Raw genomic sequence first — 15159 nt, 5'->3', positions numbered from 1 at the left:
ACGAATTAGAAGCCACTATGTTTTAACATTAAACATGCAGTGTCAGGGTCCATCAGAAATTAATACTGTATATGATTTGAAAACTGATAAAAGGCTATTGGAAATGTAGCAATTATCAACTCCATATAACTGAACAAAGGTAGATGTCTTATCTTTCAATATTATGCATTGCAAGTTAATGATTCAATTTATTTATGTTTTATGCTAAACACTTGTGTTGGACTTTTAAGCTTAGGGTAAAACAAGCAGGGATAAATATACAGAAACTGGTCCCAGGACTTCAAACAATGGACATCCGACTTGATGAATACTTCAACATTGTTCACCCGGAAGTAACATTCAAAATATCAAGTGTGCGGAAATTTATTAATAGCTTATTTGTGTTAAGAACAAAACGGGAAATGATGCCAGAATCATGGAAGCATCGTCCAATGTTGGAACTAAGAGGTGTGTTAAAAAATGCGAGGCAACTTCTAAAATATATAAGTCAAAATGATTCCTTGTCATTGTTATTTCTTCAACTGCCTGGCTTTATGGGATACCCTTGATCAATTCCATTCTTACCACTCAAACATAGTCAATACTCCTTTATAAGTTACTCCATTCTATGAAGTCTCAAACCAGTCAGCAGAATGTTCTTAATGTTTCATTTTAAAAATGTTTTGAATAATTAACAGTAAAAGTTTTATGTTTTTATTTTGTTCAATTTGCTCTAATGACCACATCAGAGTAGTGACTTTCAGGAGCTAATGAAGACCTAACAATGAGAACCGATCTAATTGCCATTCAAAGAATTAGTTAAAAACCCATAGCTGATTAGTTAAAATTCCATTGGTTTTGAGTGCACAAGCTGTTGCCTGCCACAGTGAGATCCATACCCTTCTACCCTTCCCTTTAGTATGTCTCAACAAAGTAAAATTCAGAAACCAACCAAACAGAAGGAAGAAAGGAAAAACAACTCTTTGCATACTTTCATGCTTTGGCATTTTTTCAAAGCTAACTAACTTGAATTCAAAAATAAGAAATACTCCTGAAAAGTCAAATGCATTCTATTTCTAAATCAAAAGTGGAAAATAATATCAGTTCTTTCTTCATCAAAACTTTGAGTTGCATCTTCCACAAACACATCAAGAAGACCAAAGTTTTCTCACCAGAACTTCCTGCCTCACCCATGGTCTCAGTCTATCCCAGACTGCCCATAATTTCTGCACCCCCTTCAGCTTTGAATTTAGCTTTGAACTTCACATTCTAGTAGTTATCATGATCACCTCTACAACATTACCTGCCTTCATCTTTACTTCAGCCTTCCACTACAAAAATTTGAAACCGTTATGCCTTTGTGAATCAAATTTTGTCACATTCTCCTTATTGATTCTCCATTCAACACACTCCAAATTTTCCAAATAGTGTTGTACATATCCTCCCCTGCACCCAAATCCATCTGACTATCTCCCTACTCTTGCTGGCAATATGGCCCTCTGATGTATGTTTTAAATTCAAATTCCTTGTTCATAAATCTTCCCATGAGCTTCCTAAGAGCATTAGGCCAGTCAGGCATTACTGGAATACGCATGAGTGATTAATTATACTCTATTTGCAGGATCTTTGTCCCCTGGCTTAACCAACGGTATCCCTTTGTAGTCTTTTCATGCCTTCTTCATAACTCACTTCCCCACCTATTCCTATGTCATCAGCAAATTTAGCATCTAAACCTTTCATCATTTCATCCAAATCAATTGTAACAAGATATAACCCCAGTACTGATCCCTGTCTTGCATCACTCATTACATGTTGGCAGCCAGAAAATGCCCCCATTAATACCAACTCATCTTTCCTTTCTATTTCTTCTTTTCGCTCTTCCTCCCTCATCCTTCTCTTTCGTCTTCTGTTTCTGAGCTACACCATGTAACCTTTGTGGCAAAAAGTGTTTTCTCATAACGGTAAGGCAGAACTGGATATCATAGACCATGATAAATATGGACGCATTGTCTGAGAAGCCTCCAAGCAGTAGAACGGTTCCCTGAGCTTCACAGTAGTCTGTTGTATCGTGCCTGTTTTTGTATACGTACTGGCCATTGTCATTGGGTTGTGGAGTAATGAACTACTGTTATACAAATAGCACTTATCATCTAGCAGTCTCTGTCCAATGCTGAGGGAATAGCATATTGATGCAGAATAAAAAGCATCACGTTTGCTGCACAGGATAGTGAGCATTCAGTGGCATGATGGGCTGACTGGAGTGCACACCAATGTTTCATTCAGGGGAGTTGGACCCTTCTGCAGCTGTAGAAACATCTCAGCATTTAAGTGAGGTTCCTGCATAGCACATTTCCAGAACCCTGCACCCTGAGGAAGCCAGGTGTACATCCCACTTCCTTCAGCTGAGGCAATTCAACACAGACCTCATATGGCTTAAAGAACATCCCTTATGCAGCAAGGGATGTTAGAGTTTAGAGTTATTAGAGTTTTCGCCTGTTCTGGCGTGGAAAAGCCCAATGCAAGAGCATCATGGCTGTAGTAACCTTTGCAGCCACAGGTAATGCTGTTCTTGCCCACCTCTGTGGCTGCAGATCTGCATGCCAGAGGAGACAGATTTCCAGGAGCATCCCTTCCTTTAAACTGAACTGATGAACACACTGCCACCTGTTTACGCTGAGGTGAGAAAAATGCTTTTGGAAGACACTGGCTGGGTAAAGATACATTCTCCACCTCCCTCCTCTGAGCTGAAATGCTCTATTGAACACTCTATTGAACCTAACGCCAAGGTGAAGTGTGGATGGGGATAATTGTAGCACTTATGACTCAGAGCATGTTGCATGACTGGTAGATTTAAAGTCATAATCAGTCTATGTGCAGCACCATTTCCTGTCAAATCACCAACTTTAAGCAATTCTGGACAGAATTTAATGAGCACCTTACCAGAGAGCAGTTGATGATCCCTTTTAATAGCACTGGTTGAGGGCTGGGTACCATGGGCAAGTCCTCCCTGCTGCTGCAACTATCTTTGGTTGTGTGAGTTTAACAAAAGGCATTAACTAGAGTAGCATAGTTGAAAATAGTGGCACTGATCTTGAATCAGGAATGCACTCTGCACAATCTACTCTGCTTACATCCATGTATATTCTTAATGGACCATGCTATAGGTATGTGCACAGCTTTGGCTGCCATTTTACATTTGATTGAAATAAGACCAACTCAGGCAAAGGCAGTAAGATTGGGCAGAGAAATATATCATTGAGTCTGTGATCATTTTCTGGCCAAGTAGTGATTTTCCAATCTCACTTCCAGTGAGCTTGCTGCCTCAAATGGGTGGTCAGAACCAAACTAAAGTGGTAATAATTTAGTCACATCAAAAATCACATTTGCTGCCATTACTATCACAGATAAACTAATGCTAGTACAATTTACTGACCAACTCTGAGCAAAGGAGTCACTTATTGGATGAATAATGGTACACTTGATCTAGCAGAGCCTAGAAATTGTTTACAGTCTATTCAGAAATTTTCATTGTCACCAGAGGCCTTTGTGGATTGTCACAAAGCTGATTTCTTTTTTCTAAAAGCTATTCCTTTTCTCAAGGTTACTATGTCCTTGTATTTTTTTTCAGAGGGGTAATAAACTGCTCTTGGTTCTGATTAGCCTGACTTGGTACAAAGATTAAAGGGTATTGAGAGGCATTTTTGTTTATATGTAAACAGATGAGACTTCAGGCCAAAGTGGTCATATTTTAGAAGTGACCTGTATAATGAAAGGGGAGTGGTCAGCTCTTTAGCTGAGCAGTTTAGTTCGGTCCAGAACTGGATAGGAGTTCAACAGTGAGCTGTATGAAAACAAGCTCTCTCTCTTTCTACTCTTCTAACCTCAACCAGTAAGCATCTGTTCCATTTCTAAACTGTGTTTCAAGACGTTTGGCTTATTGGGACTGTTGTGCATATTCAGGACAACATAATTAAGTCTAGTTTGAATAGACTGAGTTCTGTAGGGGTTCTTTATTCTGTTCCTTGTGTTTCATTCTGTAATCTTGTGAATACATTTTTGTCTATTTTTAAAACCTGGTAGTCAACCGAGCTACTTCACTTCGGGTAATTTTCACTGTACACCTATCGAAACATATTGCAAAGTTATAGTCTGGGCTGCCTGCTTAAGAATGTTTTGAGTGTGTGGCCTAGTCCATCACAGACTGGGGGCTCTTTGTGGGATTTTAAACAGTGAGTGTCTTTATTTCGGGTGTTGGTTTGGTTAGATAGACAAAGCTTGGGATAGTAATGGCTCTTAAAGTCATCAAAAGTTTTCTGGAAGTGGATGTGGTGACTTTGGAAGTTTTGCAAAAGGTGAATAAAACCAAGCTGCAGGAATTAGCAGAGAAGCTGTAATTGGAATTGCCTGCTTCTGTGAGGAAAGGAGAGATAATTACATCTGTAGCTCAAAATTTAAACTTGCTGGAGAAACCCTCAGAATCTATAAAGTTGGCAAGAATTCAATTGCAAATGAAGCAGATGGAGTTAGAGGCATAAGATAAGGAAAGGGCAGCAGAAATGAAACAATTTGAGTTACGAGAAGAAGAGAGGGAAAAAGAGAGAGCAACAGAACAGAAATAAAAAGAGAGCTTTTGAACTTCAAAAACTGACACTTAAAAAGGAAAGTCAGCTTAAAAGTCTGGCAATAAAGGCTGAAGGCAACCTTAGTAAAAAAGAGAGTGAGGATGAACAAGTCCCTGGTAGTCAGAAGCCTAGTGAGAAACCGTTTAAGAATGTTTAAGCATTGCCTACATATGATGAGAATGATGTAGAAGCCTTTTTCATCTCATTTGAAAAAGTTGCCAAACAAATGCAGTGACCAGTGGCAATGTGGGTTTTGTTGATCCAAATGAAACTTTAGGTAGGGCTTGAGAGGTATTCACATTACTATCAGAGGAGGTATCTGGAGAGTATGAGGAGGTGAAAAAAGCCATTTTAAGTGCGTATGAGCTTGTACCAAAAGCCTTTAGGCAATGTTTCAGGAATCTAAATGAGTAAATAGGATAGGATTTATGAGTATCTGGAAAGACACTGCTTGATTAGGGACAGCCAGCACGGATTTGTGAAGGGTAGGTCTTGCCTTACAAGTCTTATTGAATTCTTTGAGGAGGTGACCAAGCATGTGGATGAGGGTAGAGCAGTGGATGTAGTGTACATGGATTTTAGTAAGGCATTTGATAAGGTTCCCCATGGTAGGCTTATGCGGAAAGTCAGGAGGCATGGGATAGAGGGAAATTTGGCCAATTGGATAGAAAACTGGCTAACTGGTCGAAGTCAGAGAGTGGTGGTAGATGGTAAATATTCAGCCTGGAGCCCAGTTACAAGTGGAGTTCCGCAGGGATCAGTTCTGGGTCCTCTGCTGTTTGTAATTTTTATTAATGACTTGGATGAGGGAGTCGAAGGGTGGGTCAGTAAATTTGCAGATGATACAAAGATTGGTGGAGTTGTGGACAGTGAGGAGGGCTGTTGTCGGCTGCAAAGGGACTTAGATATGATGCAGAGCTGGGCTGAGGAGTGGCAGATGCAGTTCAACCCTGCCAAGTGTGAAGTTGTCCATTTTGGAAGAACAAATAAGAATGCGGAATACAGGGTTAGCGGTAGGGTTCTTAGTCAAGTGGAGGAACAGAGGGATCTTGGGGTCTATGTACATAGATCTTTGAAAGTTGCCACTCAGGTGGATAGAGCTTGTAAGAAGGCCTACGGTGTATTAGCGTGTATTAGCAGAGGGATTGAATTCAAGAGTCGTGAAGTGATGTTGCAGCTGTACAGGACTTTGGTTAGGCCACATTTGGAGTACTGTGTGCAGTTCTGGTCGCCTCACTTTAGGAAAGATGTGGAAGCTTTGGAGAGGGTGCAGAGAAGATTTACCAGGATGTTGCCTGGAATGGAGAATAGGTCGTACGAGGATAGGTCGAGAGTTCTCGGCCTTTTCTCATTGGAACGGCGAAGGATGAGGGGTGACTTGATAGAGGTTTATAAGATGATGAGAGGAATAGATAGAGTAGACAGTCAGAAACTTTTTCCCCGGGTACAACAGAGTGTTACGAGGGGACATAAATTTAAGGTGAAGGGTGGAAGGTATAGGGAGATGTCAGGGGTGGGTTCTTTACCCAGAGAGTGGTGGGGGCATGGAATGCGCTGCCCGTGGGAGTAGTAGAGTCAGAATCATTGGCGACCTTTAAGCGGCAATTGGATAGGTACATGGATGGGTGCTTAATCTAGGATAGATGTTCGGCACAACATCGTGGGCCGAAGGACCTGTTCTGTGCTGTATTGTTCTAAGTTCTATGTTCTAAAGAGGGACGCTGGTCAAATCTATACTGAGTTTGAAAGGATCAAACAGAATAATTTTAATAGATGAATAAGAGCTTTAAAAATTGAGCAAAACTATGATGTCCTTAGAGAGGCAATTATTTTGGAAGAATTCAAAAATTTACTGCCTGAAGTAGTGCAAACTCATAGAGTCATAGAGATGTACAACACGGAAACAGACCCTTCGGTTCAACCCGTCCATGCCGACCAGATACTCTCAACCCAATCTAGTCCCACCTGCCAGCACCCGGCCCATATCCTTTCAAACCCTTCCTGTTCATATACCCATCCAGATGCCTTTTAAATGTTGCAGTTGTACCAGCCTCCACCACTTCCTCTGGCAGCTCATTCCATACACGTACTACCCTCTGTGTGAAAACCGTTGCCCCTTAGGTCTCTTTAACATCTTTCCCCTTCCAACCTAAACCTATGCCGTTCTGGACTCCTCTATTTATCTAATCCATGCCCTTCATGATTTTATAAAAGAGTAGAGAGTTAAAACAGCAAAGTTAGCAGCTGAAGTGGCTGATGGTTACGAGACTCTCCGTAAAACACAGTTTGGCTTCCAGAATCAATTTCAGTCCATGAAGGTTAGAAATTGGTGCAAAGAGAAATCCTCATGTGGAAAGGGAAAGGTAGATCTCAGTGAAGATCATAAGGATAACTTACCATAGAGTAAAAAATAAACCCTTGAGGGGGATAAAGAAGGTGAAAAGTTCTGGTGTTTCCATTGTAATAAAGTGGGCCACACAAAGGCACAGTGATGGTGGGCTAGGAGAAAGCCAGGGCATTTTGTTGGTCTAGTAACAAAAAAGCACAAGGGAAGTTAGACAACTGCCTCAGAGTGTACAAGATGATCAGAGGTTTGTTAATGAGGAAGTGCCAGATCTGCTTAAAAATACATGCAAGGGTAAAGTTTATTCACATAGGCCAGGAGCAGTAGGTAAGAAGGTTACGATATTAAGGGATATAGGATGCTTTCAGTCTATATTGCTGAAGGATGAGGAGATTTGTACTTCTGAGGGACTATTTCCAGAAAAGGTACTGGTAACAGGAATTCATGGTGAGACAAAAAGTGCTCAATTATGTAAAGTGAGGCTAGGGAGTCCAGAGAAGAGTGGAGAATTTGTGGTAGGAGTACTGGACAAACTCTCAGCTCCACGAATACAATTTGTTCTTGCAAATGATATAGCTGATTCACTGGTAGGTGTGCTGCCTACTCTAGTTGAAAAGCTCGTGGAGACACAGGCAACTGAAGAAATGAAGAATGTTTATTTAGGAATTTTCTCAGATTGTGTGGTCACAAGATCACAGAAGCACAAGTTAAAGCAGGAGAGATCAAAAGGCAGAAAGGAAAGGAAGCTGACATCGCATTAATCAAAGACCTTTTTTAATCAGATAAGTGGCACAGAGCGGGAGCAAATAAATAGGTAAACATGCAAGTATCCTTAGCTCTGCTAAGCTGGTTGAATTACAGCAGAAAAGTGAGAACTTAACACAATTATATCAAAAAGGCATTTACAGAGAAGGAAAGTGAATGCATCCCTGTGTGTTATTACTTAACAAATGATGTCTTTAATGAGGAAATGGAGACCATCACATATTCAAGCAGGTGAGAAATGGGCAGAGATTCTTCAAATTGTTTTGCCAGTAGGGTATAGAAAGGAGGTGCTGTGAGTGGCGCATGACCTACCAATTGGAGGTCTTTTAGGGGTGAGGAAAACACAGGCTAAAATACAAAGATGTTTTTACTGGCCCGGACTACACAGGGATATAGTTGAATTTTGCCTGATGTGTCATACATATCAGCTAATTGGAAAACCACAGGCAGTAATAAAACCTGCACATTTAATATCTATTCCAGAATTTGAGGAACCTTTCACAAGAGTCTTGACTGATTGTGTAGGTCCCCTACCTCAAACAAAAAGTATTTATTAACAATAATGGATGTGCCAACTAGATTTCCAGAGGCAATCAAATTATGCAACATTACAGCTAAATGGGTTGGAGAAGAAATACTTAAATGTTTTACTAGATATAGACTACTAATAGAGATCCAGTCAGATCAAGAATCAAACTTCACATCCAAGCTATTCAAGGGGGTTATGGATAACTTGGGAATAAAGCAATTCACATCTAATACGTACCATCCAGAATTGCAGGGAGCACTAGAGAGATGGCATCAAACACTAAAGACCATGTTAAGGGCTTATGGCCAGAATTATCTAGATGATTGAGATAAGGCAATTCCATTTGTACTTTTTGCGATCAGCGATGCACCAAATGAATCGACCAAATTCAGTTCATTTGAATTAATCTTTGGGCATGAAGTAAGAAGACCATCAAAATTGATTAAGGAGAAATTAATAAGTCAGAATTCAGACATCACCCATTTGGACTATCTATCAAATTTTACAGAATGATTAAATAGAGCAGGAGAGTTGAATAGATGGCATTTAAAAGTATCACAACATACAATGAAAGAGGAGGCGGATAAGAAATCACAAATTCACAATTTTTGCAATTGGGGATAAGGTATTTGTGTTACTTCCAGTAACAGGTAAACCTATAAAAGCAAGGTTTAGTGGATCGTATCAAATTGAAAACAAATTGAGTGAGGGGATCTACTTGATAAGGACTCCAGCCAGGAAGAAATCTCACAAAGTGTGGCATGTGAGTATGCTCATAAGGTATTTTGATAGGGAAGGAAAGCAAGAGGAGAAGGTGTTAATGATGACAGCACAGAAGGAAGAACCAAATTCAGAGGATTCTGAATTGGGCATTCCTCAAATCAAATTGGACAATGAGGATGTTGTCCAAAATTAGGATAAATTTTTGGGATACCTTCCACAAGAAAATCAAAATGACCTAAAAGGGTTATTACTATCATATGGGGAGATATGCCAAAATTAACTGGGAAGTACTAACCTAAATGTGCATGATATAGTTTTAGGAGATACTGTTCCGATTAAGCAACATCCTTGCAGGCATAACCCTCTAAAGTTGGCACAGGCTCAGAAGGAGATAGAGTGCATGCTCCAAGATGGCATAGTTGAAGTGAGTTACAGTGACTGGAGCTCACCCATAGACAAAGTGCCAAAGCAAGATGGTACCGAACGGTTATGTATGGGCTACTGCAAAGTCAACGCTGTTACAAAGACTGATGCATATCCAATTCCACAGTTGGAGGGCTGTGTTGAGGACAAGCAACTTACCTTTCTAAGTTGGACTTGCTCAGAGGCTATTGGCAAGTACCTCTGTCAGAGACAGCAAAGGCAGTTTCGGGTTTCGTAACGCCAGATGGACTATATCAGTTCAATGTCATGCCATTTGGTATGAAAAACATGTCAACTACATTTCAGAAACTGAATAATAAGATCATTGCCAGACTACCCAACTGTGTGTGCATATTGATAACCTGGTGATTTTTAGTCACTCATGGAAGGAACATTTACAGCATTTATCGGACTTGTTTGATTGAATTCAGAAGGCAGGCTTGATGGTAAACCTAGCTAAAAGTGAATTTGCCAAAGCCCAAGTCAACTTCCTGGACCATAGGACACAGACAAATGACCCCACGTGAAAACAAAAGTAATTGGGGAATTTCCCACACAGTCAACGAAAAAAGCAGTACTACAGTTCCTGGGATTTAATGGATATTACCGTAAGTTTGTGCCAAACTTTAGCAGTGTGGCTGCTCCACTCACCGAATTGTTAAAAAAAGGCAAGAGGTTTCAGTGGACAGCGGACTGTCAAAAAGCATTTGACAGCCTAAACACTGTGCTAACCACTGCCCCAGTATTAGCCACACTCCTGATTACATGAAAACTTTCAAACTGGCTATCGATGCCAGTGGTGTTGGTGCAGGTGCAATGCTCCTGCAGGAGGATGAGGAGGAAATAGAAAGACCCATGGGGTATTTTTCCAGAAAGTTGAACATTCATCAACAGAAATATTCAACATTAGAGAAAGAGACTTTAAGCTTGGTGTTGGAATTACAACATTTCAGTGTTTATATTACCAGCAATGCATCTGAGACAATCATATACACTGATCACAACCCATTGATATTTGTGGAAAAATTAAAGGACAAAAATGACGGACTGTTCAGATGGAGCTTGTTGTTGCGGCCATTCAATCTGACAATTGTGCAGGTGGTAGGTTGCGAAAACATGATTGCCAATACGTTATCGAGACTCGAATGGATACAGGGGCATTTGGTAGCAGGTGTGCAGCGGCCTGAATTTGCATGTCATTGTGCATATTTGCGTGTCTATTGTTAGAATAGAGTCTATGTGTGTTTAGACTACTAAGCGGGTTTTTGAAGGGTTAAAAATGAAGCCTTTTTTTTGGTATTGATGGTTCTTTTATTTGTAAAGGGAGAGGTGTCACAAAGCTGGTTTCTTTTTTCTAAAAGCTATTCCTTTTCTCAAGGTTACTATGTCCTTAGGCTAATAAACTGCTCTTTGTTCTGATTAGTCTGGGTTGGTATAGAGATTAAAGAGTATTGAGAGACCTTTTTGTTTATATGTAAACAGATGAGACTTCAGGTCGAAGTGATCTTGTATAATAATAGGGAAGTGGTCAGCTCTCTAGCTAAGCAGTTTAGTTCGGTCCAGAATTGGTTAGCAGTGCAACAGTGAGCTGTGTGGAAACAAACTCTCTCTCTGTCTGCCTTTCTAACCTCAGCTTGTAAGCATCTGTTCCATTTTTTAAACTGTGTTTCAAGAGGGTTTGCTTATTGGGACTGTTGTGTATATTCGAAACAGCATAATTAAGTCTAGTCTGGATAGACTGAGTTCTGTAGAGATTCTTTATTCTGTTCTTCGTGTTTCATTGGGTAATCATGTGAATAAATTTTTGTCTGTTTTTAAAACCTGCTATTCAGCCTAGCTACCTCACCCTGGGTAATTTTCACTGTACACTTACCAAAACAAATTGCAAAGTTATGGTCTGGGCTGCCTGCTTAATAATGTTTTGAGTGGTGTGGCCTAGTCCATAATGGGAGAAGATCTCAGCAATTTCTAAGGGTATGAGACACAGTCAAAGTTAAAATGCTGATGAATTTGGTAGAAATATGCTAAAGTCGTGTTAAGGGAATGAATGTTGTTACAGTTATTGAAGTATTATTGTTGCAGTAGAATTTATACATGCTGCTCACATTGACTTGCATTATCATCCTCCAGGTCAAATGGTGTGGATGGAATATTTACAATGCATGGTGTATCTGTGCTCTCCTCTGCTGCGTAGCTTACATGAGCTTGAAGAGAGGCACATGCACATTTCTGATATTGCCTCCCATGATGTGACCAGGGACCTTATTCTTCTGAATCAGCAGAGGCTAGCTGAGATGGAATTATCCAATCAGCTTGAAAGAAAGAAAGAAGAACTAAGAATTTTGTCCAAGCATTTAGAGGAAGAAAAGAAGAAAACAGAAGCATTGCTCTATGCAATGTTACCAAAGCACGTAGCAAACCAGCTCAAAGAAGGCAAAAAAGTTGAGGCAGGTGAATGAATTTAAACTAATTCAATAATTAATTAAATAATACACAAACATATTGACTGTGGAGGATTGATTTATTGTCAAAGTTAAAGTACGAGACAGATAATTGGATATTTGAGGTATTGAAAAGTGATAACTAATGTAGTATGATCACACATTTTCATTCCTCAGAAGAAATTACATCTTTACTTGAGAATTTGCTGTCCAGTATAACCAGATTTCAGCCACTGAGGTTTAACTACATGCAATTTCAGTACTGCTCTTTTTTAAATAGCTCTTTCACACTTCATGAAATTGGAGATGCAATATTCCAATAGTCATTCAGTTTTGAAAATTTGATATGCACTGACTTCTCCAAACCCTGTCTTACTTTCTAATGTATATATCTATGTTATTTCAAAATGGCAAGTGTGGGATAATGACACATTCAAGAACACATAGAACTCAGAAGTGATATTTTATAATATGCTTAAGAACAATGACCAATTTAAAAAAAAACTCTCAACTTAAACATTTGCTTACTTTTCTAATTAAATTCTAGATAGGATCTTCCTTTCGAGAGCATCTCACTCACAATGCAATCTGTGATCTGTTTGTGAGAATCACAAGTTCAAATCCTGTGATTTCCACTGAACTGCAGTTTGAAGTAATCTGAAATTGCTCTGTATTTGTATTCTGTATTTAGAAAGTGGAACAGTGAACACAGCACAACAATATTAAAGGTGTTATTTCAGTACTATACACATCAGAGCATTTTATATGTTTCTCTGTCCTTAGCTACCTATAATCTATATTGGTAATTGAAATAAAGAGACTGGGAGTAACATATTTATGTGTGCTGATGATACAGAGCTCAGTGGGAATGTAAGCTGTGAGGAAGATACAAAGAAGCTACAAACCAATATAGACAAACTAAGAGATCCCAAGGTGGCTGATGGTCTATAATGTGGGGAAGATGTCAGCGGATCCACAATTTTTAAAAGGCTTGAAACTTTGAAATGTTGATGTTCATAGGGACTTTGGTCTATGTATAGAGGGGATTTGAATACAAGAATAAGAAAGACTTGTTTCAGTTGTAGAGGACCACACCTGAAATACAGTGCACAGTTCTGATCTTCTGTTTAAGGAAGGATATACTTGCAGTATAGTGAAGATTAACTAAATTGGTTCCAGGGTTGAGAGTATTGTCCAATGATAACAGACAAAGTAAATTGAACCAATACTCTGTAAAGTTGAAATGAAGAAGAGGTGATTTAATTGAAACAAGCAGAATTCTGAATGGATTTGACAAGGTAGAGACTGAGAAGTTGCTTGCCCTAGCTGGGGAATTTATAGCATCAGTTACTGTCTCAGGATCATTCAGGGCTGGGATGAGTAAAAACTTCTTCACTTGAAGGGCTCTAATTCTTTGGAATTCTATACCCCGGAAGATAATGATACTCCATGTGGAACATATTTAAAGCTGAGATAGACCGATATTTTGAACTGAAAATGTGTTGCTGGAAAAGCGCAGCAGCTCAGGCAGCATCCAAGGAGCATGATGCACGTTTCGGGCATCATGTTACGATATTTTGAACTCTCAAGGAATCGAGGAATATGGAAAGTAGCTAGGAGCAAGTTTGACAGAAAAAATTATCTACTTCTGCTTCTGCTTAATTTCTTATGCTGTTCATAATGAGGAACAACAAAGTGAAAGTGCAGAATATTGTTTTCTTGACTGTATAGTCGGGTTTGGGAAAGTCACCCCATAGGCAACTGTGGAGGCAACTAATTACCTAGTACTAAAAGGAACAAGACATTATCTCATACATGATGGTCGTTCCTTTTTACAGATGTTCACTGATCTCCCTGTTATACTGGACTTCAACCACTAACTCTGTTGCTCTCTCCACATGTGCTGCCAGACATGCTAAGTTTTTCCAGTGTTCTCTGTGTTTGTTTCAGATTTCCAGCATTCACAGTATTTTGCTTTTATATATGTATATTTTCAGTTATTTTTGATTTATTTTAGATGTTGTGAACTTATATTATCTGTTTTTATTTTCTCAAAATGATATCCCAGTTGTGAACTCTCCTCACAGCTGCACATTCTCGTTTGCTTCAAATATGTATTATTTCCCTCAACGATATTTCTTGTTGCTGTTTTCATGTTACAAAGAGAGATGTTTGAATTTCAAAACAGAATTGTTGCTCACTACCTAAAGTCTGCTGATTTTGAACGGGCTAAGAAGTGGATAGTGAGCGCTCCTGTCTAGAGTAGGTTTGAACCTTTGTAAATTATTTCAATTGAGGACCCCTGTTTAATTATCATTGGGTGGAATATGTGAAATCTGTCAGAGTGAAATATAGATTGTCAGTCCATTAGTGCTTTTTAAGAGCTAAATCTATGGTGACAGCTCTCCAGTCAAATTAAAATAATGCCTGACTGTGAAAATAATTCTAACCTCTCACTTTGTTCACTGCTCCCTAGATTTCAACTCACCCTCATAATGTTCTCTGCTTTTTCTATGCCATTCTTTGACACAATGATTATTCTTGAAAAAAAAGCTGTTCCAAATCATCTTAAATAACATTGTGAAATTTGTAAATTTTCACTTTGCTAAGTATTACTGTCAAACTGATAGATTTCACAAGATCAATAATATTAACAGTGATTTTTACAAGTTACTTAAATCATGAGTGCAATTAATTTTCTGCTCTAGGTGAATTTAAGGAGTGTACCATACTGTTCAGTGATGTTGTGACATTTACAAGTATCTGTGCGCAGTGTGAACCAATTCAAATAGTGGTTATGCTAAACACCATGTACTTGAAGTTTGACAGATTAACCACAGTCCATGATGTTTATAAGGTAACAATTTTCTTCACTGAAAAGGTTTTTCAAAATCTAGTAATAATTCTGTTTTATGAATTTATATAACTACTAGATGAATGCAGTATAATAAAAGATAAGAATGATTGCTTTGCATGTTGCCACAAAAAAAACTGTTCAGGTGAACCAACACTGGAAAAATAGTAATAATTTGGCTTAATTAACATAATTCTATGTCCCTGCAAATTCAAAATTTTATTGAAATGTTTTTATTACAAATTGTAAAGGTGGAGACAATAGGAGATGCCTACATGGTGGTTGGAGGAGTCCCTGTACCTGTTTCTTCACATGCTGAGCGAGTAGCAAATTTTAGCTTGGGAATGATCATAGCAGCTAAAGGTGTAACAAATCCTGTGACAGGAACACCTATCCAGGTATATTATCATTTTAAATATTATATTAAAAATTACAGTTTATTTATTGATTCATGCAAATTGAATGGTGCAAAGAAATAA

At 38.9% G+C, this 15159-nt stretch overlaps 1 protein-coding gene across 3 annotated transcripts in view; it reads left to right on the top strand.

The window, feature by feature from the left end:
* LOC132821563 (guanylate cyclase soluble subunit beta-2-like) overlaps positions 1 to 15159 on the top strand; it is a 67828-nt gene that overhangs the window by 42775 nt on the left and 9894 nt on the right. For all 3 annotated transcript variants that reach the window (XM_060834213.1, XM_060834212.1, XM_060834214.1), the window contains exons 9-12: positions 231 to 447; positions 11516 to 11836; positions 14535 to 14683; positions 14932 to 15078. In XM_060834213.1, the coding sequence (XP_060690196.1) occupies positions 231 to 447; positions 11516 to 11836; positions 14535 to 14683; positions 14932 to 15078 (834 nt within the window). The remainder of the gene's footprint in view (positions 1 to 230; positions 448 to 11515; positions 11837 to 14534; positions 14684 to 14931; positions 15079 to 15159) is intronic.

The sequence above is a fragment of the Hemiscyllium ocellatum genome, chromosome 13 (assembly GCF_020745735.1).
Source record: "Hemiscyllium ocellatum isolate sHemOce1 chromosome 13, sHemOce1.pat.X.cur, whole genome shotgun sequence".
In the NCBI taxonomy this organism is placed as follows: domain Eukaryota; kingdom Metazoa; phylum Chordata; class Chondrichthyes; order Orectolobiformes; family Hemiscylliidae; genus Hemiscyllium; species Hemiscyllium ocellatum.
This window is presented reverse-complemented; position numbering and strand designations above follow the sequence as displayed.